General features: G+C 34.7%; 1 protein-coding gene across 8 annotated transcripts in view; it reads left to right on the top strand.

Moving 5' to 3' along the window:
- The window catches only part of BBS9 (Bardet-Biedl syndrome 9), a 456994-nt gene that overhangs the window by 111116 nt on the left and 320187 nt on the right, over positions 1-25691 (top strand). For all 8 annotated transcript variants that reach the window (XM_032286823.1, XM_032286822.1, XM_032286824.1 and 5 more), the window contains 2 exons: positions 15540-15714; positions 22103-22187. In XM_032286823.1, coding sequence (XP_032142714.1) covers positions 15540-15714; positions 22103-22187 — 260 coding nt within the window. The remainder of the gene's footprint in view (positions 1-15539; positions 15715-22102; positions 22188-25691) is intronic.

The following is a 25691-nucleotide window of genomic DNA, read 5'->3' as shown; positions in this document are numbered from 1 at the left end:
GGAGGGTTCTTTAAAAATGGTTAATGCTGAGATATAACAGAGGTTCTCAATTGCTATCCTCTGTTAAAGTTTTGGATGGTCTTAAAATAATGGAAGAAAAAGAGCTACTGTAAGTTAAAGCTAAAATATGTTCAGTTAGAGGATTGTACTTAGCGCTGACATTTTTTACTTCCTACTTATTTGTATTAGTATTAATACTTCTAAAAGAATATTGGTGATTATAATCTATTTCTTAAAAAATTTCCTGATTGGGGCCAGGCGGGGTGGCTCATGTCTATAATCTCAGCACTTTGGGAAGCCAAGGCGGGCGGATCACCTGAGGTCAGGAGTTTGAGACCAACCTGGCCAACCAACATGGTGAAACCCTGTCTCTAATAAAAAGTGCAAAAATTAGTCAGAAGAGGTAGCACATGGCTGTAGTCCCATCTACTCAGGAGGCTGAGGCAGGAGAATCGCCTGAACCCAGGAGGTGGAGGTTGCAGTGAGCCAAGATTGTGCCATTGCATTCCAGCCTGGATGACAGAGCAAGACTTCATCTCAAAAAAAAAAAAAAAAAAAAAAAAGAAAAAAAAATCTGATTGGGCATTTCACAAGGTTGACAACCCTATGATGTTCTCCAGTAGCTTCTGAAATTTTACACATTAATGAAATTCATGAGTCTGGGAATCACTGCTTTACTGAGTACTTTGGAAAATAAAAATGGACATTTCTGAATTGAACCATTTCCAATTTCTTGGCACATTTTTTTCCCCAATCTTCCTCTGACATCTTCTGTGTCCTTTGGTATGTAAAGAGTGAGACTTAATAACTAAATTATCTGATATCCAAGGTATAAATAAGTGTGGGTGCTGGGGGAAATTGGTTTGATTTTTTTTTAAAGCATGCTAAATTTAGGTTTAAGATTGGCTTACATTCCTTCCATGCTCTATGTACAGTACTGGGTAGTTAATATACGTTCTCTCTTGCCCTCCTTTAGTTTTCCTGGCAACCTAGTGGGATATAGAGGTTATAATAAGACTTGTTTTGCATTTGAAGACACAGACTGAATGAAATTAAACAAAGTTACCCAAGTCATGTATCTAGGATGTGTCTGTCAAAGACAGAATTCAAAATCTTATCATCTTGTGTTTCCGATTCAAAAATCATTGCTCTTTCCACTACTTATTGGTACTATATCTACATTTCATGCTTTCTCCATATTTGTTCAGTTTGTTGTTTTATGATATACCATCCTGCTCTGGGAACAGGGAACAGTCAGAAGAGTATCCTAATTAGTGCCCCTTTTTGGTACTTTACCTGATGATAATAATCTCTTGTTTTGTATTGAAAAGAAAAAGACTTTGTATCCAGGTTCTAATAATTACTAAAGCTTTAAGTTTATTCTGAATATGCTTTTGAAGTCAGAGTTTTATGAAATACTAAGGGATCTAAGGATCATTCTGCTCCTTTGGTATCCACTTTGGGTTTCTACAATTTATTCTTTATGGTTAAATGATTTTTCTACACACTTGTATATTTTCCTTGTAGGGTTCTCAGCCATGCTTCTTTTATTTCCTGTACTTTTTAATATTGTCTTTCCAGTAGGCTTTGTCTCTCTCTCTCTCTCTCTCTTTTTCTTTTTTTCTTTTCTTTTTTTTTTAAGAGCAGACTTAACCTTAATCTTTCCCCTCTCTTATTAATAGATCTTAATGTATCTACTGTTAGGCATACCATGAGTACTTAGTCTTTTGACTTAGTTCTAACTCTGTAATACCAATTGGATACTAAGTTTTGTAATAATTTTGAATCACAGTTTCTTAAGTGTCACATGCCAAAGCTAATTATTTCAGGACTTTCACCATATATTATTTTTACTTTGATGTTATTCATTTAATAAATATTTTTTGGTTCTAGTGGATATGAGGGACTATCAGGGATGGAGAGGCATGGTAAATAAAACATAATGGCAGTTCTTATGGAGTTTTCATGTGAATATAGTGATATTTTCAAACATTTAGGTCCTCTTGGTGATAATTGATATGTTGGTAATCTAGAACTACAGTTTGACATAGTTTCTTGCTTTCATGTTGGTTCAATTTAGTTAAACAGATATTTTTGGAGGACCAACATATAAGAGAATGTGCTCAATGCTATCAGCTAAACAATGAAAAGAAAATAAACTTATCTTTAAGGACTTAAGTTGTAAGGGCATTTAGGGCAGGGTTATTTTACTTGGAGTATTTGGCTGATGGGTCTGGGTGAGAGGGAGTACTCTATGTTCATTTAGTAGACATTGAGGAGTTCTTTGGATATCTTGTTTATGAATTTATACTTAATTCTGCAGATACTGAAGTATCTATCTGAAGTTTTTGAGTGGGTTGATAACATGATTGCATTTGTATATTCAGATGATTATTTTGGTATATTTGTCTCTATAACTTTTACTAAACATATGATTTTTAATGACTTCCCTTGGAAGAAACCAAGGAAATTTAGGAGACCAAACAATGGCTAAATGGCATATTGAAGTCTGTGATAGGAATGGACAGTTCAGGAAATTTAGTGTTGTAATTATCCCAAATTCATTTTGATTTGCCTTTTAAAACCATGTGAGTTTAAATCATGTTAAACCTCAGCTGATAATTTCCTGGCTTTAGTTTTTTTTTTTTTTCCCTACAACCTTAATTAATTGATCACAGTGAGTTCAATGTAAACTAGAATTTTTGTCTTGTTTCTTCTTTTGATATGCTAATGATTTAACTAAGAGAGTTGATAATATGTAAAAAGCAAATATTTAGCTTTGGAAATTAATGGTTTATGGGACTGATACTATTGCAGATGAGGAATATTTATACAAAATAAAGTATTTTAAAATTTTTTTTTGTTTTTTAATATTTTTAGGAATATTCTCTGGGGTTTTATTATGATTGGCTATTACCTTGAGAAGTTTACCTTACTTCAAAACTGGTTATTTATCTGTTTAAAATTTATACCTCAACATTATACTCGTTTTTTAATAATTTTACTTTTAGATGAAGGAGAAGAAAGGAATGCTAACGTACATGGGCTCTTCTATATGATGTCTGTCTTGTCTTTCTTAGGGAGTCATTCTGTAAGAAAATATCAATATGGGGATGGGGAGAGGGAGAGAGAGAAAGAGAGAATATGAATGTGAATATGAATATGTGTATGTGTTGGGGTGAGGGTGTGCAAACAGAGGCAGCTCATTTCCCATTTGCAGATTCTGGCACACTCACAATATTCTTTTTTAGAGATTTCAATAGTTAGCATGTTAAGGAAATTGCTATTTTGAGGAAAGTAACTTAAAATAGGCAGAAAATCATTTGAACAGCCAACAGTCACACAGACCTAAGTTCCGAGAGGCTTCTCATAATTCTTAAAGTCTTAAAACCCCCTATTTTTGGCAAAAAGGATGAATTTCTGAGTGTGTATGTGTGTGTTTGTGCGTTTGTGCGTTTGTGCATGCAGGCATACTTTCTCATGTTATATTTTATCCTTTTTTTCCTGAAGAAATTTTTTCCCCTGATTTTTAAGTTTTTCTATTTTAAGTTTGGTCTATGAGGAACAGAATAACCCACCAATATCAGTTACTCAAGATTTAGTGAATGCTTACTAGGTACTAGGAAGTATGTATTTTGATTATATTTAATCTTATAGCAGTATCATGCAATATTCTCTTCTTACCATTACTTCACAGATGAGAAACCTGATAGAGCTCCCAGGGGTCTGAGATAAGGACGTTGCAAACTTGTCCTCAAGTTGTGGCTTTGCCATCAGTTCTAATGAGCATGCCCGTCTTCGTCAGCATTGTCTCCTGCACCCAGTCTCTCCCCTCCCAGCAGCTTCCACACACCTCTTTTTAAATCCATGTCTCTGTGCATGGTGTTCCATCTGCTTTTGCTTCTTTAACTGCTTCACAACCTGCAAGACACAGTGTTCTGAAGCTTTTAATCATCCTCCCATAGCCTTTTACATTACTTTACTATATCTCTGTTGTTACATTGTTGTATTATTTAACTACCATATTCACCAACTTTCTGAAGGTAGCTACTATGTCTCTCCTAGCACATACTGGGTGAACAATGAATGTGCATGGAATTTGTTGAATGAATATAAGTTATGGAAAATGTTATCAAAACTTTCATGATTGTTGCATCTGACAAAATAATTCACCCAATATTTTGTGGATGCAAATGGTAATATAATGTTTAGGGCCTTCTTTTAAACTCTAAATTGCATTCATATTGAACCCATCACATATAATGCTAGTTTAATCAATGGTTGTAATTTTCTTATGTTATTAACCTGGTTCACAGTTTAGGGGAAAATATTGTGATAAAGAGTTTGACAGAACACATAGTAATGATCTTTGTAAGGCAATTAAAATTTCCTATTAAAATTAGACACATTAAAATGTCAAAAGACAAGTTCATATTAGAAGTTAATATGTAAACTTAAATTTTATTTTCTTGAGTCTTTAAGCAATTAGTCTCATGAGGCTATTTATTGGAGTAACACTTGAATTATAGTTGAGAATTTGTGTAACTTTTCCCTGGTACAGTACATCATTTTAAAATATTAGCTATTTAGCTCAATATATGCATTCTGTTTATTCATTTCTTCTGTGTGCTTCAGGTTTTAAAATATATTTATTTATTTATGCCTAAGATTTTAAACTTAGAATCTAATTGGATATTGCATTATTATTATTAGGTACTAATTATCTTTAGAATGTTCAAACTAAAACAGAATATGAGGGAGAAGGTAATAAGAAGCTAGTTATTCTTTCAACTAATTACGAATTATTAGTTACTAAGCATAGCCAAATAATAGCATGTATCTCAAAATTATGGTAGTTTTATTTGTATGATGATATGAGTGAAAAGTAAAAAAATGATATTTAATGGCAAATTTACAATCTAGCAAGCTCTAGATATCCATCTACTATTTGTTTTTAAGGCAGCATCTGTTAGAATCCTACTCCGAACATTTTTATGGCTTTGTTCATAGCAAACATGTTGTATCATTTTTTGAGGTGGGTTTGCAGTAAAGATTAATCCGTTAGTGTTTCAGTATTTCTGTAACAACAACAAATTTTTTTTCCGTGCATGCGTAAAATGAGCGGAAGTTCCACAGACTTTTGGGCTCTTCTGTTCTTATGTATCAGTCTCTTGATGTTTCCTGTCTGCCTTTTTGACTACCTATACAGCTGTTTTTTGTGTGTTTTTCAGACTTGGAGACAGACCAAATATTTTTGACAGCTGCATGCTGAACTGCATATATGCTTGGCCATAGGTCACGTTTGCATTTCTTCACTTATATTTTTACTCAATGTGTAAAAGAAATATGAGCATAGAGAGATTCAGAAAACATGTAGCATGCTGAGTAATGGTAGTTTTCTTTCATGTTTGCCACACCACTTACTCTGCTGCATATATTCACAGGAAGAGAAAGACAGTATAGAAAGAGAGGATATGGCATTCAGGACTGCCCTCCATGGGGCCCTTGTTGCCATAATAATTAATGATGGAACATGCTCTGGGTTATGCATCATAGACAGAACTTTTGGGCATGGGAACACACACACACACACACACACACACACACATACTCCTACACTTTATGACCAGATTATAATTTCCATGTATAGATTATAATTTAGTAGAGAAGACTGTTGATTTAGCAGTCTGATTAACAAGTAGTTGATTACCAGTTTATGCATCATGTTAAGGCTTGGACTATATGATATTTTAATGCCAGGAAATGAGACATACTATTTAATAAATCTTTATGACATGAAGCTGCCATAATAGAACTTTTCTGCCTCTACCCCCCGTCCCTCCAGGCATGAATTTTTTTTTTTTTTTTTTGCCTTTGAAGATGAAAAAGAATTGATTTTTAAAATCCTCTCAAATTGATCTTGGTCAGTTCTTTCTCAGTTTGTTTCCAGATTTTGCAGGTAATATTTCAAATCACAACAGTTGTTTTTCTCTTACTGTGCTCAAGATTACTAGAATAAAATCCAGATTTTAAATTCTGGTGAAATCTTCTAGTTTTTTCCTATATAAAAATTATTTTTTCCTGTATGGTTTAAGCATAATTTTTGAGGAAGCCTTATTAAGATACTGTCATCTTTTCAATTTGTGGTTTTATGTTTCATGTTCTGTCGGTTAAACATGATCCATTGCACTGTGGATCGAGTATGACAGCCTCTGCATCTTTTTCTGTGTTCCTTTTCCCTCTACTTTTACCTTTGACTGCTATTCACCCTGCCCATATTTTGCAGTCCAGGGTGCATTTTATCTGTCATGAAACTTTGCCCGGGAATTTTACTGTAATGAAGTTCTTTGATTTTCTGTAGCATTTAGTCTGTTTTACACCGTTTAGATTTTGTATGTTAATGCATATTATTTTAATAAATGGATATAAATTTCCCCTCCCAGGGTTTCAGTGTATTAATATAGAGCCAGATGGATTCCTATTTGAATATTCGTTGTCACTTTCTAATTCTTTGACATCAGACAAATTATTTAAGCTCTGTGGGTTTCAGTCTTCTCATGTGTAAAATGAGGCTATAGTCTACTTTTTACAATTATTAAAGATTATAACTACTATGCTGTTTAAGTGTTTAGCAGAAGGCCAGAAATGTAACAGGTGCTCAGTAAATGGCAGTAGTAGTTAATATTGCTGTTGTTCCATATTTCTTACAGCTCCTGATACTGTACTGAGCATGTGGTAAAGACTCTTTGAGTATGGTTCATGGCAAGGTCATTTAAATAGCTTCTGAAATCCCATTGCTTTTGTGAAGGCTTCCTGTTGGCTCTGTTCTGTCAGAATGACAAAACTTTCATGGCTTTTTCTGGACTGTTCTTTCTATTCCCATTATCCGTAAGGGGAGCCTTTGGTATGTATTCTGAAGGGGTTTCCAAAACAGTGATTTGAAGGATTTATTTATTTATTTTTGAGTAATGTTTTGGATCAATCCCTACATTTTTCTAAAAATCAGTAGCCAAGATTGTAATAAATAAAGCATTTTTCACATACTTTGTATGCAGTGTGAAACACATGGAATAAAATCTCAGCCAATCTGAGCTACAGATGAATAAATTATTTTGCCTAGCTTACTTCAGCTCAGCAGACATTTATTAATGTATCTCTTGTGTGCCAGGCATTTTATAGTTGTTAGATTTACAAAGATAAGTAAGATATGGTTTCTGCATTTGAGTTAGGCCAGGGCAAATGAGAGACACAAAAGCAGACCATTTCAATAGACGATATGTTCTAAGATGGAGGTGGGATGGGGCCCTGTGGGATCTCAGATGGAGGGTGATTGAAGGGGAAAGAAAAGACTTATGGGAAGTTGTGAGCCTTAGCCCGTGATGTCTCTCAGAGGAAAAATGCACTGATCCACTTGATTCAGGGACAGAGACCTGACTCAAAGTGAGTTCAGTATCTACAGGAATGAATTGCCTGCAGGGTTCAGAAGCAGATTTGGCTCCAGTTGAGGCTTGATACACTGACTCAAACAGTGCCTACCATGGCTTTCTCTTAAATGTGCCTTTGGAAAAGCCAAATGGCCTCTGTGATTCCAGACCGTATGCTCCTCATGCATTACTCTCCAGGAAAGAGTAACTTTTCCTCTAGTTCCAGCTCAAATTAGGGATTTCATTTTTCTCTCATTGGCTGTAAATTATCCCTGAACCAATTAGTGTGACTACTGGGGTACTAACTGGTTTACATAAGTCAGGGCCTGGCCTCAAGCTTAGAATCAGGTCAGTCTTACCCATACTTCATGGCTAAGTCGAGGAGAGGGGAATGGATGACTTGGGGGAAGCTAGTAAATGTTCGCTAGACTAGGGTAAGAAAAGTTAAAGGAACTTTGGAGGAAAGGATATCATGTAAACAAAAGCAAGGAAGCGTGCATCATCATGATGTGTGTGGGAAACAGCAAGCAGTTAAACATTAATACAACATGTAGTATAAGAGTTAGGACATAATTATAGAAATAATAATGTGTTTGGGTATTTTCCACTGCTAGGCCTAGTTTCCATACATTATTTTATTTAATTCTCACAAGTTACTGAAGTAGTTGCTCCATCTTGCAGGTAAGGAAACTTAAGTCAAAACTCACAGCTAATAATTGGTAGAGCTGGCCTCAAAACCAGATTATTTGGCTTTAGAGACAGCCCACTTGGACTTAATGTATTCTCCTCTATGTTGCTAGAGTTTCAGCAAATAGGACCTCTTCTACTATGCTATATTAAGCTGTTCTCACATTGCTATAAAGAAATACCTATGACTGGTAATTTATAATTGGCTCATGGTTCTGCAGGCTATGCAGGAACCATGATGCTGGCATCTGCTTGGCTTTTGGGGAGGCCTCAGGAAACTTGCAATCATGGTGGAAGGCAAAGGGGGAGCACATATGTCACATAATGAGAGTAGGAGCAAGAGAGAGAGAGGGAGGTGCCACACAGTTTTAAACAACCAGATTTTGTGATAACTCACTATCGTGAGAACAGCACCAAGGGGATAGTACTAAACCATTAATGAAGAAGGTCCACCCTCAGGATCCAATCACCTCCCTCCTTCTAGGCCCCAATTTGGGCAGGGACACAGATCCAAACCATATCTAGGCTAATGGGCCAGATTTTCTCTGGGATTCAAGCTTTTTTTCAGGCTCTAGTTCTTCATCCTATCATGCTAAGGTAGTGGTTGTGAAACTTTAGCATGCACCAGAATAGCCTCTAGGCTTGTTAAAACCTAGCATTTCTGGGCCCTGTGACCAGAGTTTCTGATATAGTAGGCCTAGATTGGTATTTTAGAATTGGCATTTCTGAGAAATTCCTAGGTGATGTATATGGTGCTGGTCTGGGGGCCACATTTTGAGGACCACTTCTTTGAGGTCTCTGGGAGACTGAAGATTTGTAGCTCAATGATAACACATATTGAAATGAACACAAATTTTATTGGTACCTCTGTTTGGAAGTACACATGTTCTGAACTTATAGTCTTTAATAACATATATATCAAGAGTATTATTTTGGTTACTATAATATGCTCCACCTAGGTCAAGATCATTGCATAAATATTTCACATCTTAATAGAATATGTATCAACATTATATTTGCATACAAAATGTACATATTTAGACTTAATTTTAAAATATTTTTGTTGTGAAAAAGTGTATTTAAAAAGTAACATGAACACCTGTATTTCCACCACATCAACAGTTGTAAATATATGTGGTGTCTTATACACATTTTTTTGATGAATCATTTGAAAATGAGTTACACATCTTGTACCAGTTTACCATAAACACTTCAGCCCACATCTCTAAATGAGGATATTCTCTTACATTTTACAATGCCATGATCACACTTAAGAAAATTAGCAATAATTCCTTAATGTTTTCTAACATGCAGTCATATTCAAATTCCCCCAGTTGTCCCAATATCTTTTCTATACCCGTTATTTTTGGTACCAGGGTTCAGTTAAGAGAAACTAAATTTTAAGAGGCAGCAATCCTGGATGGTATCTTTCAGCCCAGATTAGGTTCTATGTTATTTAGGATACAGGTTTAACAAAGACTCGACTTAATGATGGCTTAAATAAAAAAGATGTTTGGCTGGGCATGGTGGCTTACACCTGTAATCCCACCACTTTGGGAGGCTGAGGTGGGCAGATCACCCGTGGTCAGAAGTTCAAGATCAGCCTGGCCAACCTGGTGAAACCTCACCCATACTAAAAATACAAAGATTAGCTGGGGGACGTGGCGTGCTTGTAATCTCAGCTACTTGGGAGGCTGAGGCAGAAGAATAGCTTGAACCTGGGAGACAGAGGTTGCAGTGAGCTGAGATCACATCACTGCACTTCAGCCTGGGTGAGGGAGCAAGGCTCTGTCTCAAAAAAAAAAAAAAAAGAAAAAAGAAAAAGAAAAAAAAAGATGTTTATTTCTGTCATGTTTAACCATCTGGAGATAAATGGCTGATAGGGAGGCTCTGTTGTCCTCAGTATGTGACTTCCATCTCTGAGGCCAAGACAACTGTTCCAGCCCTACCAACAAAGAGGGGAGGAAACTGTGTATTTGGTCCACATAAGGGCATGTTTGCAAGTTGTACGTATAACCTCTGCTCCTATCTTGTTGACAAGAACATAATTATATGATGTATCTGTAAATAGAGGACTGCAAGTGGAAGCTTTATTTTGGATGGCTATATGTCTAGTGACAATTCATGATTATATATATATATATATATATATGTATATATACACACACACGTATATATAATCATTATATATATATGTGTGTATATATATACAAATATATATATATATACACATATGTGTGTGTGTGTATGTGTGTGTATATATATATATATAATTACACTTTAGGTTCTGGGGTACATGTGCAGATAATGCAGGATTGTTGCATAGGTATATACATGGTAATGTGGTTTGCTGCCTCCATCCCCGGTCACATATATCTGGCATTTCTCCCCATGTTGTCCCTTCCCAACCTCCCTACCCTCCACTGTCCCTCCCCTAGTCCCCTCCAACAGACCCCAGCGTGTGATGCTTCCCTCCCTGTGTCCATGTGTTCTCATTGTTCAACACCTGCGTATGAGTGAGAAAATGCGGTGTTTGATTTTCTGTTCTTGTGTCAGTTTGCTGAGATTGATGGTTTCCAGATTCATCCACGTCCCTACGAAGGAGACAAACTTATCATTTTCTATGGCTGCATAGTATTCCATGGTTTATATGTGCCACATTTTACTAGTCCAGTCTGTCATCGATGGACATTTGTGTTGCTTCCAGGTCTTTGCTATTGTAAACAGTGCCTCAGTGAACATACATATGCATGTGTCTTTATAATAGAACAATTTATAATCCTTAGATATATACCCAGTAATGGGATTGCTGGGTCAAATGGAAATTCTATTTCTAGGCCCGTGAGGAATCGCCACACTGTCTTCCACAATGGTTGAATTAATGTACACTCCCACGAACAGTGTAAAAGTGTTCCTGTTTCTCCATATCCTTTCCAGCATATATTGTCTCCAGATTTTTTAATGATCACCATTCTAACTGGTGTGAGATGGTATCTCAATGTGGTTTTGATTTGCATTTCTCTAATGACCAGTGATGATGAGCATTTTTTCATATGTTTGTTGGCCTCATATATGTCTTCTTTTGAAAAGTGTCTGTTCATGTCCTTCACCCACTTTTCAATGGGGTTTTTTTTTCTTGTATATCTGTTTTAGTTATTTGTAGATTCTGGATACCAGCCCTTTATCAGATGCGTAGATTGCAAAAATATTTTCCCATTCTGTTGGTTGCCAGTTCACTCTAATGATTGTTTCTTTTGCTGTGCAGAAGCTCTGGAGTTTAATTGGACCCCATTTGTCTATTTTGGCTTTTGTTGCCAATGCCTTTGGTATTTTAGTCATGCAGTCCTTGCCTATGCCTATGTCCTGAATGGTTTTCCCTAGGTTTTCTTCTAGGGTTTTTATGGTGTTAGGTCTTATGTTTAAGTGTTTAATCCATCTGGAGTTAATTTTAGTGTAAGGTGTCAGGAAGGGGTCCAGTTTCTGCTTTCTGCACATGGCTAGCCAGTTTTCCAACACCATTTATTAAACAGGGAATCCTTTCCCCATTGCTTGTTTTTGTCTGGTTTGTTAAAGATCATATGGTTGTAGATGTGTGGCATTGCCTCTGAGGCCTCTGTCTGTTCCATTGTCTATATCTCTGTTTTGGTACCAGTACCATGCTGTTTTGATTACTGTAGCCTTGTAGTATAGTTTGAAGTCAGGTAGCATGATACCTCCAGCTTTGTTCTTTTTGCTTAGGATTGTCTTGGCTATGCAGGCTCTCTTTTGGTTTCATATGAAGTTTAAGGTGTTTTTTTCCAGTTCTGTGAAGAGGGTCATAGGTAGCTTGATGGGGATAGCATTGAATCTATAAATTACTTTGAGCAGTATGGCCATTTTCACAATATTGATTCTTCCTAACCATGAGCATGGAATATTTCTCCATCTGTCTGTATCCTCTCTTATTTCATTGAGCAGTGGTATGTAGTTCTCCTTGAAGAGGTCCTTTACATCCTTTGTTAGTTGTATTCCTAGGTATTTTATTCTCTTTATAGGAATTGTGAATGGCAGTTCGTTCTTGATTTGGCTCTCTTTAAGTCCGTTATTGGTGTATAGGAATGCTTGTGATTTCTGCACATTGATTTTGTATCCGGAGACTTTGCTGAAGTTGCTTATCAGTTTCAGGAGATTTTGGGCTGAGACGATGGGATCTTCTAAATATACAATTATGCCATCTGCAAATAGAGACAATTTGACTTCCTCCTTTCCTAATATAATTCATGATTCTATTACTAAAGAAAGAATGGCTGTTGGGAGCAGCAGTTAGCATCTCTGCTACAAGTTCTTTTTTGCAAAAAAGAGCTATACCAAACTATACTAATTGCACTTAATAATGACATTTCTCTTTTTGAGATATATAGGGGTCATAATTGCTCCTGTGCTAACTGAGCCCAGACTGATATCCTCTTTTGAATTATTCGATGCGTGTTTTATAGATGTTCTGTTTTCTTTTTGTTAGGATATTAGCTGTCATTGCTCACAGCTGACAGTTGCTTCACCCCCCCCTTTCTAATTTCTTTTTTTCTGGGCTAAGGAAGCAGGTAATAATAGCCTTCTTAATAATGCTATAATGTATTCTGTGCCTTATATGTGCTGTAGTGTTAGGGACTTTGACATCTTACCTCTAACTTTGGAACTCTTTTTTTTTTTCGGCATTATTGAGATCTGATTGGCAAATAAAAATTGTGTATATTCAAGGTGTACAATGTGATGTTCTGATATACATATATATTGTGTAAGGATTACCAGAATCAAGCTAATTAATGTATATAAATCACTTTTCATAATTATCTTCTTTTTTGTGATGAGAACAAAGATCTACTCTTTTAATAAATTTTAAGTGTGCGTTATTATTCGCTGTAATCACCATGCTGTGCATTAGGTCTCCAGAATGTATTCGTATTATAACTGTAAGTGTGTATCATTTGAGCAACATTTCCTCATTTTTCTCATCCCTGACCCCTGGTACTCTCTGTTTCTATGAATTTGACTTTTAAAAAATATTTCAAATATGAGTGAGATCCTGTAATGTTTGTCTTTCAGTGTCTGGCTTATTTCATTTAACATGACATTCTCTAGGTTCGTCCATGTTGTTGTAAATGGCTGGATTTCTTTATTTTTTTCTAACGTGTGAGGTGATATCTCATTGTGGTTTTGATTTTTTATTATTGAGTTTTGTGATATTCTTATATATTTTTGAGACTAATTGCTTATCAGATATATGGTTGGCAAATATTTTCTCCTATTATCTTTTTTTTTTTATTGATTGTTTCCTTTGCTGTGCAGAAAATTTTTAGTTTTATCTAGTCCCCCCCCGCCTTTTTTGTTTTGTTGCTTTTGCTTTTGGTGTCCTATCCAAAAAATCGTTGCCAAGACCAGTGTTATGAAGTTTTTTACCATATGTTTACCTTTGGGAGTTTTATAACTTCAGATCTTAGGTTTAAATCTGTAATCTACTTTGAGTGAATTTTTGTTGTATAGTGTAAGATAAGAATCCAATTTTTTTTTTTGCATGTGGATATCCAGTTTTCCCAGCACCACTTATTGAAGAGACTGTTCTTTCACCATTGTGTATTCTTGGCGCCTTTGCTGAAGATTAGCTGATAACCTTGGAGCTCTCATACAAATATACTCATTTTACAAATGAGAAGGCTGAAGCTACAGGAGTATCAGTAACTTGTTTATAAAAATGACAATTGTTAGAATCATAATTAAAATAGGAATTGATGCCCTTAGTGAGACCTGAGAATCCTACCTTTGAAAACTTGCATGATTTTTATTACAAAGACCTTAAAGCATTTTTTTCAATGACTTAGAGGCATTTTTATACTTATTCATTTTACTAGTTGTAGCCAGGTAGAACTGCCAAATAGCTAGATGAGATTCTTTTTGTCTGATTGTGTCTCTGTGAATACAGATGTACAGCATGCATACACACACAGCATGCATATAAACTCACATCTTTTTTGGAAACTTTTAATAGCATAGTAGATAAAGATAATATTTAAAAACAAAGCTTAGAAAAGTAACTGTAAAGCCTACCATGTGTTATAAATGAATCTGAGTATTGAGAAAATACTTTTCAAGCAGCATTAAAATACAATTTTTATCTCCCTAAAGAGATTCCTGAATGGTTCAGATGTATGTTTAGTGAACATTCATTTGCAGACAGTACTCATCCTAGAACATCTTTCAGGCAATTTAAGGTTGATACATTTATTGTATCAGCTGAGATGGGTTAGAGTATAATGCAGGAATAGGCACTCCAAAACTCAATTTGTTTTCTCTCTTTTTCGTTTCCTTTGTTGATATGTGCTCTATTTTAAAGTTGCTTAGCTGTATGATTGTCCTTAGATACAACAATAAGAGTATCATCTATTTCTATGAAATTTGATTTCTTTTTGAGCACTCCTTAAAATTTAAGCATACTATTAAGATTGTCACTGATATTCGAAGTAATATAGAATAGTTACTACAGTACTTACTGTATATGGTGTATGAGCTAGAGATGACAAAGTATAAGATTGGCCTTTTATTTATTCCCTTAATGAGTAGCTTAATTTTCCTCTAACATAATTTTTCCCTATATAATACATTACAGGATACATGAATCACACTAATAGGACATGAAAAGTTATAACCACTAGACCTTTCTCAGATGAGGGATACTAATTTGTGTCATAGAAATCATCATCATTGCCATCATCTCAGTAGATTTTAAGAACTGTGAATATTGTATTTAATATTGATAGACTAATGGTAGAAGATATCAAAAGATCAGTCTATATTTGAGGGCAATCAGGGATTGGTATTTTTCACTATTAGTATTTTCACACTCAGTGCAGCTTAACAGTATGATTTATGTAAAATTGGTGCCTAAGACATACCTATGGATTTAGTTTGTTGTGTTTGATGGGTATCTAAGTCATCTGAAATTATAAAACTGACAGACTCTGAAGAAGATAAATAGTTCCATGAATAACAGCTTTTGTTGTATTTCTGAATTTGGAAATAATGGAGTCATTGTTTAATAATTTTAATTATTTAATGTAATAATAATTATTTAATAATAATTTAATGATAATGGTAAAGAGTCATAATAGTTCTCAGGGATTACCTTGAGCTAAGAGATTTTAACACGCAGTAAATAAAAATAAATGTACTTAAAGTCATATCCTGAATAATTTAAAAATTGGGAAATTTATGTATACTGATGTCAATAACTTGATAGCTTTACTGGTTTGTAATTTAAAATTTAAACTACCAGTTTTGCCCCTTGGAGAGAAAATTAACTATGACATACATGTATAGATAGTAATTAATAAAAATGTTTTATTATTCACATTTATAAAAGAATAGGTCATCTAATTTCCTCTAATTCTTCTTTAGGTCGAGATTTAATTTGTATCCAGTCTATAGATGGGATGTTGATGGTATTTGAGCAGGAGAGCTATGCTTTTGGAAGATTTCTCCCTGGCTTTCTTCTGCCTGGCCCTCTTGCCTACAGTTCTCGTACAGATTCCTTCATTACAGTCTCTTCCTGCCGACAAGTGGAAAGTTATAAGTAAGTTTGGATGTTAAATCTTTGGATTCATGATTTTTTGGTGGGCTTGTTGCTGATTAATTTTTGTCCACAAAGAGCTTCAATGTCACAAATGAAAAAGAGATTGGTTTCTTTGACAAAGTAGGAATGGTTACTTAAACTGTATCATTTACTGTTGTAAAGTGTCTGAAAGGCAATATAGTGCAGGATTCCAGTCAGGAATCCTGATTTTACCACTACCAGCCGTTTGATGTTGACTGTCCTTATTCTGGCTTTAAAGGATGTAATAGTGCTCATTTTGACAAGTTTTTTTTTGTAGGATTAAATGTATGTCAAGTTTGCACCTTGTAGAAAATGCTTAATAATTGTTGTGATTGCTCCTTGATATAATAAATAATTAAACACAATGTTGAGTGAAAAAAGCCAAACTGAAAATTTATCTGTGGAATGCTTTTATAACAAAAAGGAATGTGTGTGCAATGGAAAAAATACTGGCATGAACTGTTAATATGAATGTTAATACTTTTCTAAAAGAACAATTCAAGTATAAGAGAAGTATGAAAAATGATCCTAGGCAAATAACTTATACTTATTTGCTAGAAATTCTTATTGGTCTTGGTAAATTGCATGTGAGAGAGATCGTTTTCTTCTCTACCAGCTAGATTTAAATAAAAGTCAAGGTTTTGAGTTTTTGGAGAGGATGTTTTTTATTGGCAGAGAGAATGGGGAAAAGAAAGTAGAAATTCATGCTGGGAAAAGAAATAGCATTGGAGGGTTTCAATGTCTTTATTAACTTTATTGTGTTATCTTACTGATGGCAACATTTAGAACTTTAAACATCTAAGCAACACATCATCATAACTTTTCAACATTATTTGTGATCACATTATTTTTCCCAAGGTGGGAAGAAGATATAAATTCATCTGGTAACAGATGTAAATTTTTGTCTTCAAGCTTCAATGTTGTGTATATAGCAAGTTATTGCATTTTCTCTTCGTAAGTAGCCATTTGCTTTTTGTAAATGACTGTCAAGTCATCTAGGGTTAAAACTCTGAAGATAAGTGAATGTTTGTGGGTAAGCAGAATTTAACTGATTTAGGAAGTGTATCATCATGTCATATTTCTTCTATAATTCTTGTGGCTCTTGTCCAAAGGAGATGATTGAATGGTGGCATAGCTACTGGGAATAAATAAAATATTATATTTATTTTGAGAGGTTGGGAAAAATATCTGTATAGTTTACTCAAGCCTCCCAAACTTGAGCAATATTAGGAGATCTGTTTTTTAGCTTTCCACCCAGTTTTGTGCCTCACCTCCTGCCAAATAGTACTATGCTAGGGTCACAGTACAAATATTAAACCCCCAGTTACTTACTCTTTGAAATATGTGCATAGGAATTAATTTGGTAATAACTCTAGGAATGACTGGATAAAGAAGTAATGTTAGGTTTCCTTAATGTGTGAGTTTAATCATACAAAAGCTCACGTTGTTTTAACTGTGGTAATTCCCCAACATACAAATCTATTAAATTTATCTTTCTCTTGGACTAAAAAATGTACACGTTACCCATTATGTGGATCATTTATATGGTAAAAATGATGAGATATGAGATTATTGTGAAATGATGACAATCAAGAAGATTTATAACATTAACTAGTATGTTGTACTTATATATGCTTTCAACTTTAATAGATTATATTAAATGATAATGACTACTGCATTTTTGGATGGGAGAAAGCATGAAAACCATAAGTTTGCTCTTCTGAGGCTCTATTAAATCTATCTATATTCAGGTGATAGACTATAACTGGTTAATAGAATAGGCTTTTAACACATAGCTTATTTTCATTTTTGATATTGATACTTAATGTCTTTAAACCCTGCTTAATTATGTTCAAATAAAAACCGGTGAAGGCTAAGGGTGTGTAGAAGTCACCTGGGCACCCTGTTATAAAATGCACATTTACAGATGCTAGTCCCCAGTCCCCCAGATTTCTTTCAATAGGTTTGAGGATAAAACCCAGAAATCATCATTGTGAATTCTTACTCCAGATGAATCTAATTCAGGGGCACACTTTGAGCATAGTTTTTCTTTTGATGTAAGAGAATTGTTTGCCCTTATTTTTTTTTTTAAATATAGACATGGGGGTCTCACTGTGTTGCCCAGACTGGTCTTGAACTCTTGGGCTTAAGTGATCCTCCTGCCTTGGTGTCCCAAAGTGCTGGAATTACTGGCATGAGCCACCACTTCGATCTGTTTGCCTTTTCTTGGGGTAGGGGTAAGGGCTTTGGTACCACTATTCTCTGGGACATATATGTTCAGACTTTGATCATCTTTTATTCTCTTTTCTTATCCTTTGCCTTTCAGAATTATTTACTCAGTAATCTCTGCCCTTAATAGTTTCTCTTATTCAGCTTTTCCTTTCCATTCGCATTGGTTCAGGCCTGTATTTTTCCACTTGGATTTTTTTTTTAACCTCTTTAAACTTTGAAGGGTCCTTCTCATATCTTTTAAAACACCTCTTTAAGCTGGAATAATTTTTATTACTAAGAAACCTAGACTTTTAAATATTGACATTCAATGCTTTATACCTCTATGTAGTCTATACCTCTATGATGTGGACTTTTGGACTTGGAAGGGACTTTCAAGGTTAGCTGGTTCAACTATCTTCCTTTTTTCACCTCCTAGATACATTATTGCCTAAAACACTGATTTTTTGCTAATGTCATATATTGCCTTCTTATACTGACATTTTCCAGAGGATCTTGCATTATCAGGTTCTTGAGAGAAGAATCTGTCTTAAACCTCTCTTCACTGACTGAATAATTTATTCAATCATTCATTCAGCAAATATTTTTCAAGAGGCTTCTGTGTGCCACACACTGTACAAGGTACTGGAAATGCAGTCAGATAGATGTGCCTCCTTTCCTCAAGTAGTATTGAAGGAGGCAGGAAGCCGCTCAGCTACTTCAGTCTATTTGTGTTACAGGCTATTGCAGAGCTTTGCACAGGTTGCTGAGGAGGCCTCGAGATGGGACCTCTAAGAGTTGAATATAGGGAGGCTCCTTAAAAAAGTATACCTGCCATTTGTGTTATTTCTCTGCTGTCTGCTATACCCCTTCCTCAGCATTCCGTCAATAGCTCCTAATACATTGCTAAGTAAATCATCAGCCTTAAATAAATATTTAAAAGTGTTTTTATTGAATTTAATTGACTATTTTAAAAAGAAATATTCTTCTCCAATCTTTGGCTCTGGCTAAATGGAAATTTTGTACTATCCATATATGTTAAGGGCTTTTCTCTCTCTCCTGTTTGGTTTTTGCACATACTATCTCCTATGTCTGAAGTGCTCTTCCTTCCTTCTCTGCACACGGAAATTATGTCTAGAAGTCTCCCTGCTCCCTTCAGTTCTTACCTGACCTAGATGTAAGCAATGTCTCCTCTTGCTCATTTTTGTCGTTAACTAGGCTCAGTGCTCCTTGATAGCAGGAATTCTGTATCCCCTGAAGTGCCTAGCACTGTACCTTGGTGAAAGTAGGTATTCAATGAGAACTGACAAAAGAGTGAATAGTGTATAAAGAAGGTTTCTGTTTTGTTCCTGGTATCTTTCAATGAAAAGGCTTCTCCCTGGCAGTCAAGAATGTTTTAGCTATAGTTGAAATTAAAATAACAATGCTCTGTATCCAGAGCTTCCATTTCTAGTAAAGTGCTCTGGGTTACATATCAAGGTTCTAAAACTTCCTGCCACTCCTTGAGGTGACAGTTAATAAATGATTTTGGAGGGTTTACTTCTGTGTTCCGTAACGCCTCAATCTGTATTTTAGTTATTTGCTGCTGTTTTTACGATACAGTTTGGAAGAGTATTGAATTATGTGGTTGGATTCGTTATTGGTGCACTACAGGACCTGTTAAGCATTTGCGGTTAGTGAGTCAGAAAGCACCACTGTTCACCTGCATTTGCTGTAGTTGCGATTAGTGCTTATCTGTTCTGAGAATGTATGGCACTTTCATAAGATGTTGCATTGGCCCTGATTAGTTTATGTTACTGAACACTTGAATGGTACAAGAAAAGATCCAAATATTTTATTTCAGAATTTCCAAATCTGCTTGGAATTGGTTTTGGAAGTAGATTTTTATGTATTTTATTGGTCACAGTTAAGAGGAGTCAAGGAAGAACCATAAAATAGATGGTCTTGTAAGTTTGTCATCATCTAATTTTACTGTCAAGTTTAAGTAATAATATACTCTTCTGAGTTGTCTTTTAGGAAGAGAAATGATTTAGATTTGGAAATCAGTAGTCAATTTTGGCTGTGCCTCTGCCTGCTGTTTTAATGTTAATGAGGCCACGTTACAGGCTCACTCATTTCTTGGATGAAATAATGGCCATATAAGAAGCTTCAAACATCTCATATATAAAAAGAGTTTTGGACCTTTGCAGCAATCTCATGAATATCTATATTATCCCCTGGCCGGTTGGTTTCTGCAGGAAATGAACCACCTGTGTAATTAATTGCCAAGACTTAGATCCATAGCAGGACAAGCTTTGGGATGATGTTCTAGTCACCAGTGCATACTATTTTCATTACTATGAGTTGGGAAAAGAAAACAATCTTATTTGGAGGTCAGAATGTGAGGTCTAATTATTTTGTACTTTTAGGGACTTTGGGATTTTTGAAGGTCAATCTCAGATGGCATAGAGAGATTTGCCTGTGGGAGTTTGTAGCATGGGTTTACCAGGCTGAGATCTTCTCCCTCTTACTTCACGTGCCCCATGACTCATTCCTCCCTACGATGCATCTCTCCTAAACTCCTCTCATGGCCTTTCATGTTTCTTTTACTGTTGCATGCCTTTGCATGTGTATTTGCTTTACCATAATGCCTTCTTTTTCTTTACTAGTATGATGGAATTTTCATTCATCCTTTAAAAGCCAGCTTTCTCTTCCTGAAACTATACCAAGATCGTATCTTTTCTACCCCAATTACTTGTTACTGCCACCATGTTCTATTGGTACTATGTGCATAACTTCTGTTAATCAGCACAGGATACTCTGAGTTATACTTAGCTGTCTATATATAAATCTCTACAACTAGTGAGGGAGCTCCTTATGAATATATATCATGTAGTAGTTTTTCCATTGCTAATGTTTGTATTAGATCCCTACTGTATGTTTATGGAATTAATGGAATTTATATACATTAAGTTTTTATATTAACTATAAGATCTATTTTTTAAAGCCGTTGTTAAGTTTGTCATCAGCTTATATGTCTTGCAAAATCTTCAATCATAGTCATTCTGCATTCAACTGAAGTTACAGGTTTTTTATAAGTGAACTATTCTTGATTGAGATAGGATGTTTTCAGAATTGGTATATGACATTTGAAGACCATTGTACATTTCAATGCTCGTTTAGGTATGCCACATTGCCTTCATTCAGGTCCCTGATTTTTACACTCTCAGATATCTGTCTCTTAGAAAATGTGAGTTTTGATTCAATAAGAGGGAAAGACACCTGCGAGCCTGTAGTTGCTTTATGTAGAGTAAGATTATTATTCTAAATATATGCATCAATTAATGAGAAATATAGAAATTTCAACTTTATTAGTTAGATTAATCATTTCTAGATTGAATAATATTTATAAATTGTTTTTAAGAATTATTTGAGCTAAATGTCACTATTGAAATAGAATCTGTAAAATATTTATAGATTGTAATGTCCATTTCTGAGAACTCACTACCTACCAGATACAAATTCCTCGATGATTGATCTCTATCTCTATATAAATCTGTCTCTTTGTCTGTTAACCCATCAATCAATCAATAATTGTATACCTACTATATACCAATTACTAGGCACTTTTATAATTTGTTGTTTAATCCTTTTAACAATGATTGTGCTAGAGATTATTATTTCTCTTGTATGGTTGGGGAAGCTAGACACAGAATGATTATTTGCCAAAAATATACTTACTTAGTAAGTTGTTACACTAGGGATTAAACTGAGCTCTTTTTGGTTCCATAGATTATGTGTTGATAATTTCTACTCCATCTGACTGCTTTGCATATTTACATTTTTTTCTGTCTATTTGGTGTTTAGGTGCAAGATCTTTCTTGAGTATTATTGTTTGTCACATTAAATTCTAATGGAAGCGCCATGATAGTTGGTAGAGCTGTTTTCCCAATACTGAATAATGGACGTATGGTTATAAATTTATTTATCATGACATTTTACACAGTTTTATGTCACAATATCATTCGATAAGAATTCAATATTAAATTTTACAGTTTTTAAAAACAAGGAAAAAGTGCTCAATAGTGTTTATAGATTATTGTGTGCTTTTAAAGTTAAAATAATTTATAACTTTTAATTATAAACTCATTTACAATTTTTAAAAATTTCTTTTATACAGGTACCAAGTACTTGCTTTTGCAACAGATGCAGATAAAAGGCAGGAGACTGAACAGCAAAAACTTGGTTCTGGAAAAAGACTAGTTGTAAGGCATTTTCTTAATATATAAAAATTTCAGTAATGCCATAAATGATCACATATGTTTGTTATGAGTAAGAATTCCTGGGAAGAAAATGTAAAAAAAAAAATGTCAGCCATTCTCTTTCTTATATTATGATTATAGTAATTAAGAACTGAGTTGGTTATTGTTGAGCAATGGAGACACATGCCTGGTCATGGTCATAATATAACAGATTGTAGAGTTATAAGAACTCTGAGTATCCAGATGGAGTCACTTTTAACAGAAGTGATTATAAACTAACAAATAAAAATAAAAACAGTAAAAAAACTCTCCATAATAGGCCAAATTTTGTATATTATTTGAAGTATCTTTTTTTCTCTAGCTGCTTTCCAGATTTTCTCTTATCACTTGTTTGGAGCAATGGGATTATATTTTGTACTTTTCTTTCTCTTTTTTGAGCTTAAGATTTGTTAAGCTTCTTTCATCTGCAAATACTTAGTGTGCATAAAATTTAGAACTGTCTTGGCCATTAATTCTTAATTTTGTTACTAATAGGCATGCAACCAAATATATAAGTAAAAGATAAACATTCATAGCTCACAAAGGTAGAATTAGCTCAAACACAAAGGTGAAGTTTGATAATTTGAAAAGTAGTTTAAAGAAAAGTTGTAAATGATGAATTTTCCATTTAATATAAATTGGGGAATAGATGGTGATTATGAATTCTTCCTTACCTTGAGAACTTCCATAGACAGCAAGGCAAAAAATAGAAGCAACTGAAATTATGGTGGAAACAGTGAAGTGAATTTGATGATATACAGGAAGGAAGCTGAATGGAGAAATAATGTGGAATTTAGAATACTAATGTAATACTATTAGAGAAGACTATGCAGAATTTTCTGTATTAGGATACAGAAGTTTAGGAGATGGTAGAATAGAAGGGTAACTTGGAAAGAGTCCAGAATCAGATGAAGATATATTTTTTTAGTGGTGGCAAAAAGTAAAAAAGCACAATAAATAAAAATATGATATAGTTTGGCACAAAACTTAGAAGCACCATAGTAATAATAGTTTAAGGACAGATTGAAGTCAAATAGGTCTTGAGAGCTATACTGTTTTTTTTGAGCAAGTTACAGCAAGTTTGTTAGCCTTACTAAATCTGTTTCCTCATTTGCAAAATGATGATAATATCTATTTTAAAATGTTGTTACTAGTCTGGGCTCGGTGGCTCATGCCTGTAATCCCAGCACTTTGGCAGGCCTAGACAGGTGGATCACCTGAGGTCAGGAGTTCGAGACCATCCTGGCCAACATGGAGAAACCCCGTCCCCACTAAAATACAAAATTAGCTGGGCTAATTTTATTGTGGCACTTGCGTGGAGTTCTAGCTGCTGGGGAGGCTGAGGTAGGAGAATCACTTGAACTCTGGAGGCGGAGGTTGCAGTGAGCTGAGATGGCACCACTGCACTCCAGCCTGGGTGACAGAGCAAGAATCCATCTAAAAAATGGTTATTAGATAAATTATATATTTTATATATAAATATATGTATTATACATAATATATATATAAAGCAGATAGCAAAACGTCTGGTTGAACTTAATTAAAATGGTGATCAAATTGTCCTTTGACCTCCTCAATAGTGGTATTCTTCCATTTGTTTCTTATAGTCTGCACTTCAGCCATGTAGGGCCTCTCATTCTTCCACATATTCCATGGCTCTTCTTCATTCTAAGCATATAGTTTTTCTTCTGTCTGGAATAGCCTTTCATTATCATTTGCAGTTTTTATTGACTAGTCCATGTCTCACCCTGAGGATGGATTCTGAAGACAATTGCATTTCAGTGGTTTTTCCATTCTCAATTAGTGACTAGAGTAAGAAATAGCAGTAAAACTTCAGTTCGTTACATGATTGTCACTTTGCAGGACTGTGATGCCATGGAGCAATATGAAATCTACTACAGAAGAAGCAGAACTTATCCAAAGGGATGCTTATAATAAGATAGTTGTGGGAAGACATTTAATAGCTTCCTATGTTACTCACAGCTACCTTTTTTTATTTATTGATTTTTATTTAAGCCTTCTGTGGTCAAAAAAATAACTTGCATGACTTAAATTCTCTTACATTAATTGAGATTTATCTTATGGCCTAGAATATGATCTATCTTGGTAAATGTTCAGTGTGCACCTGAAAAGAATGTGTATTTTTTGCTGTTGTTAGGTGGAGTGTTTCATACATGTCAATTAGATTATGTTGGTTGATAGTGTTGTTCAGCTCTTCTGTATCCTTCTTAGTTCTTTTACTATTTACTGTTAGTTATTGAGGATGGGGTATTGAAGTCTCTGACTATAATTGTTGATTTTTCTGTATCTCCTTGGAAATATATCTAGCTACATCTATATGTATCTATATCTATATTTATTTATTTTTATTTTATTTTTTTTGAGACAGAGCATCGCTCTCTTGCCCTGGCTGGAGTATAGTGGCATGATCTCAGCTCACTGCAACCTTTGCCTCCCCGGTTCAAGTGATTCTCCTCCCTCAGCCTCCCAAGTAGCTGGGTCTACAGGCACGTACCACCATGTGCAGCTAATTTTTTTGTATTTTTAGTAGAGACAGGGTTTCACTATGTTGGCTAGACTGACCTTGAACTCCTGACCTTAGGTGATCCACCTGCCTTAGCCTCCCAAAGTGCTGGGATTACAGGCATGAACCACCGCACCAGGCTTGTAGCTATGTTTATTTATTGCTTTAGATGTTTTGGAATTCTGTTTTTAGGTACATAAATATTTAAGACTGTTCTGTCTCATGATGAACTCATCCCCTTTACATTATGAAATGACCTTTATCCTTTTATTTGATAATCTTCTTTTCTTCTGAAAGCTATTTAATCTGTTGGTAAAATACTCAGTTTTCTTTTGCTTAGTGTTATTCTGATACCTTTTTCTATCTTTTCACTTTGAACCTGTTTGTGCCTTTACACTTTAAGTGTGTAATTTGTAAGCAGCATCAAGTTGGTTGGGATTTGCTTTTTAAAATCAGTATAATATATACTCTGCCATTTAATTTTGTTTTATTTATCTATATGTCTATCTAGGTTTTTTGTTTTCTTTTTTTCTCCTTCCTTTGGATTTATCCAGTATTTTTTTGTGATTCTATTTTACCTTTGTTAGTTTAGCTATAACTCTTTGTTTTATTATTTTGGTGTTTACTTTAGGTTTTCAGTATTTATCTTTGGCTTAACACAGTCTACTTTCAGGTGATATATTACCTTACGTATAATGGAAGAGCTCTGCTTCTGTTTCCCACCTTCCAGCCTTTGTGCTATTGTCATATATTTTATTTTTACGTAGGCTGTGAACCTCATATTATATTATAATTATTTTTTCTTAATTAATTATATTTTAATCGGATTTTAATTATGAGAATAATATGTATTCACCCATGTAGGTACCATTTCTGCTGTTCTTCTTTAATTTGTATAACTCCATATTTCCATCTGGTGTCATTTTCCTTCAAACTAAAGTAAT

This window comes from Sapajus apella, unplaced genomic scaffold, assembly GCF_009761245.1.
Source record: "Sapajus apella isolate SASKATOON/1434 unplaced genomic scaffold, GSC_monkey_1.0 scaffold19, whole genome shotgun sequence".
Lineage (NCBI taxonomy): Eukaryota > Metazoa > Chordata > Mammalia > Primates > Cebidae > Sapajus > Sapajus apella.
This window is presented reverse-complemented; position numbering and strand designations above follow the sequence as displayed.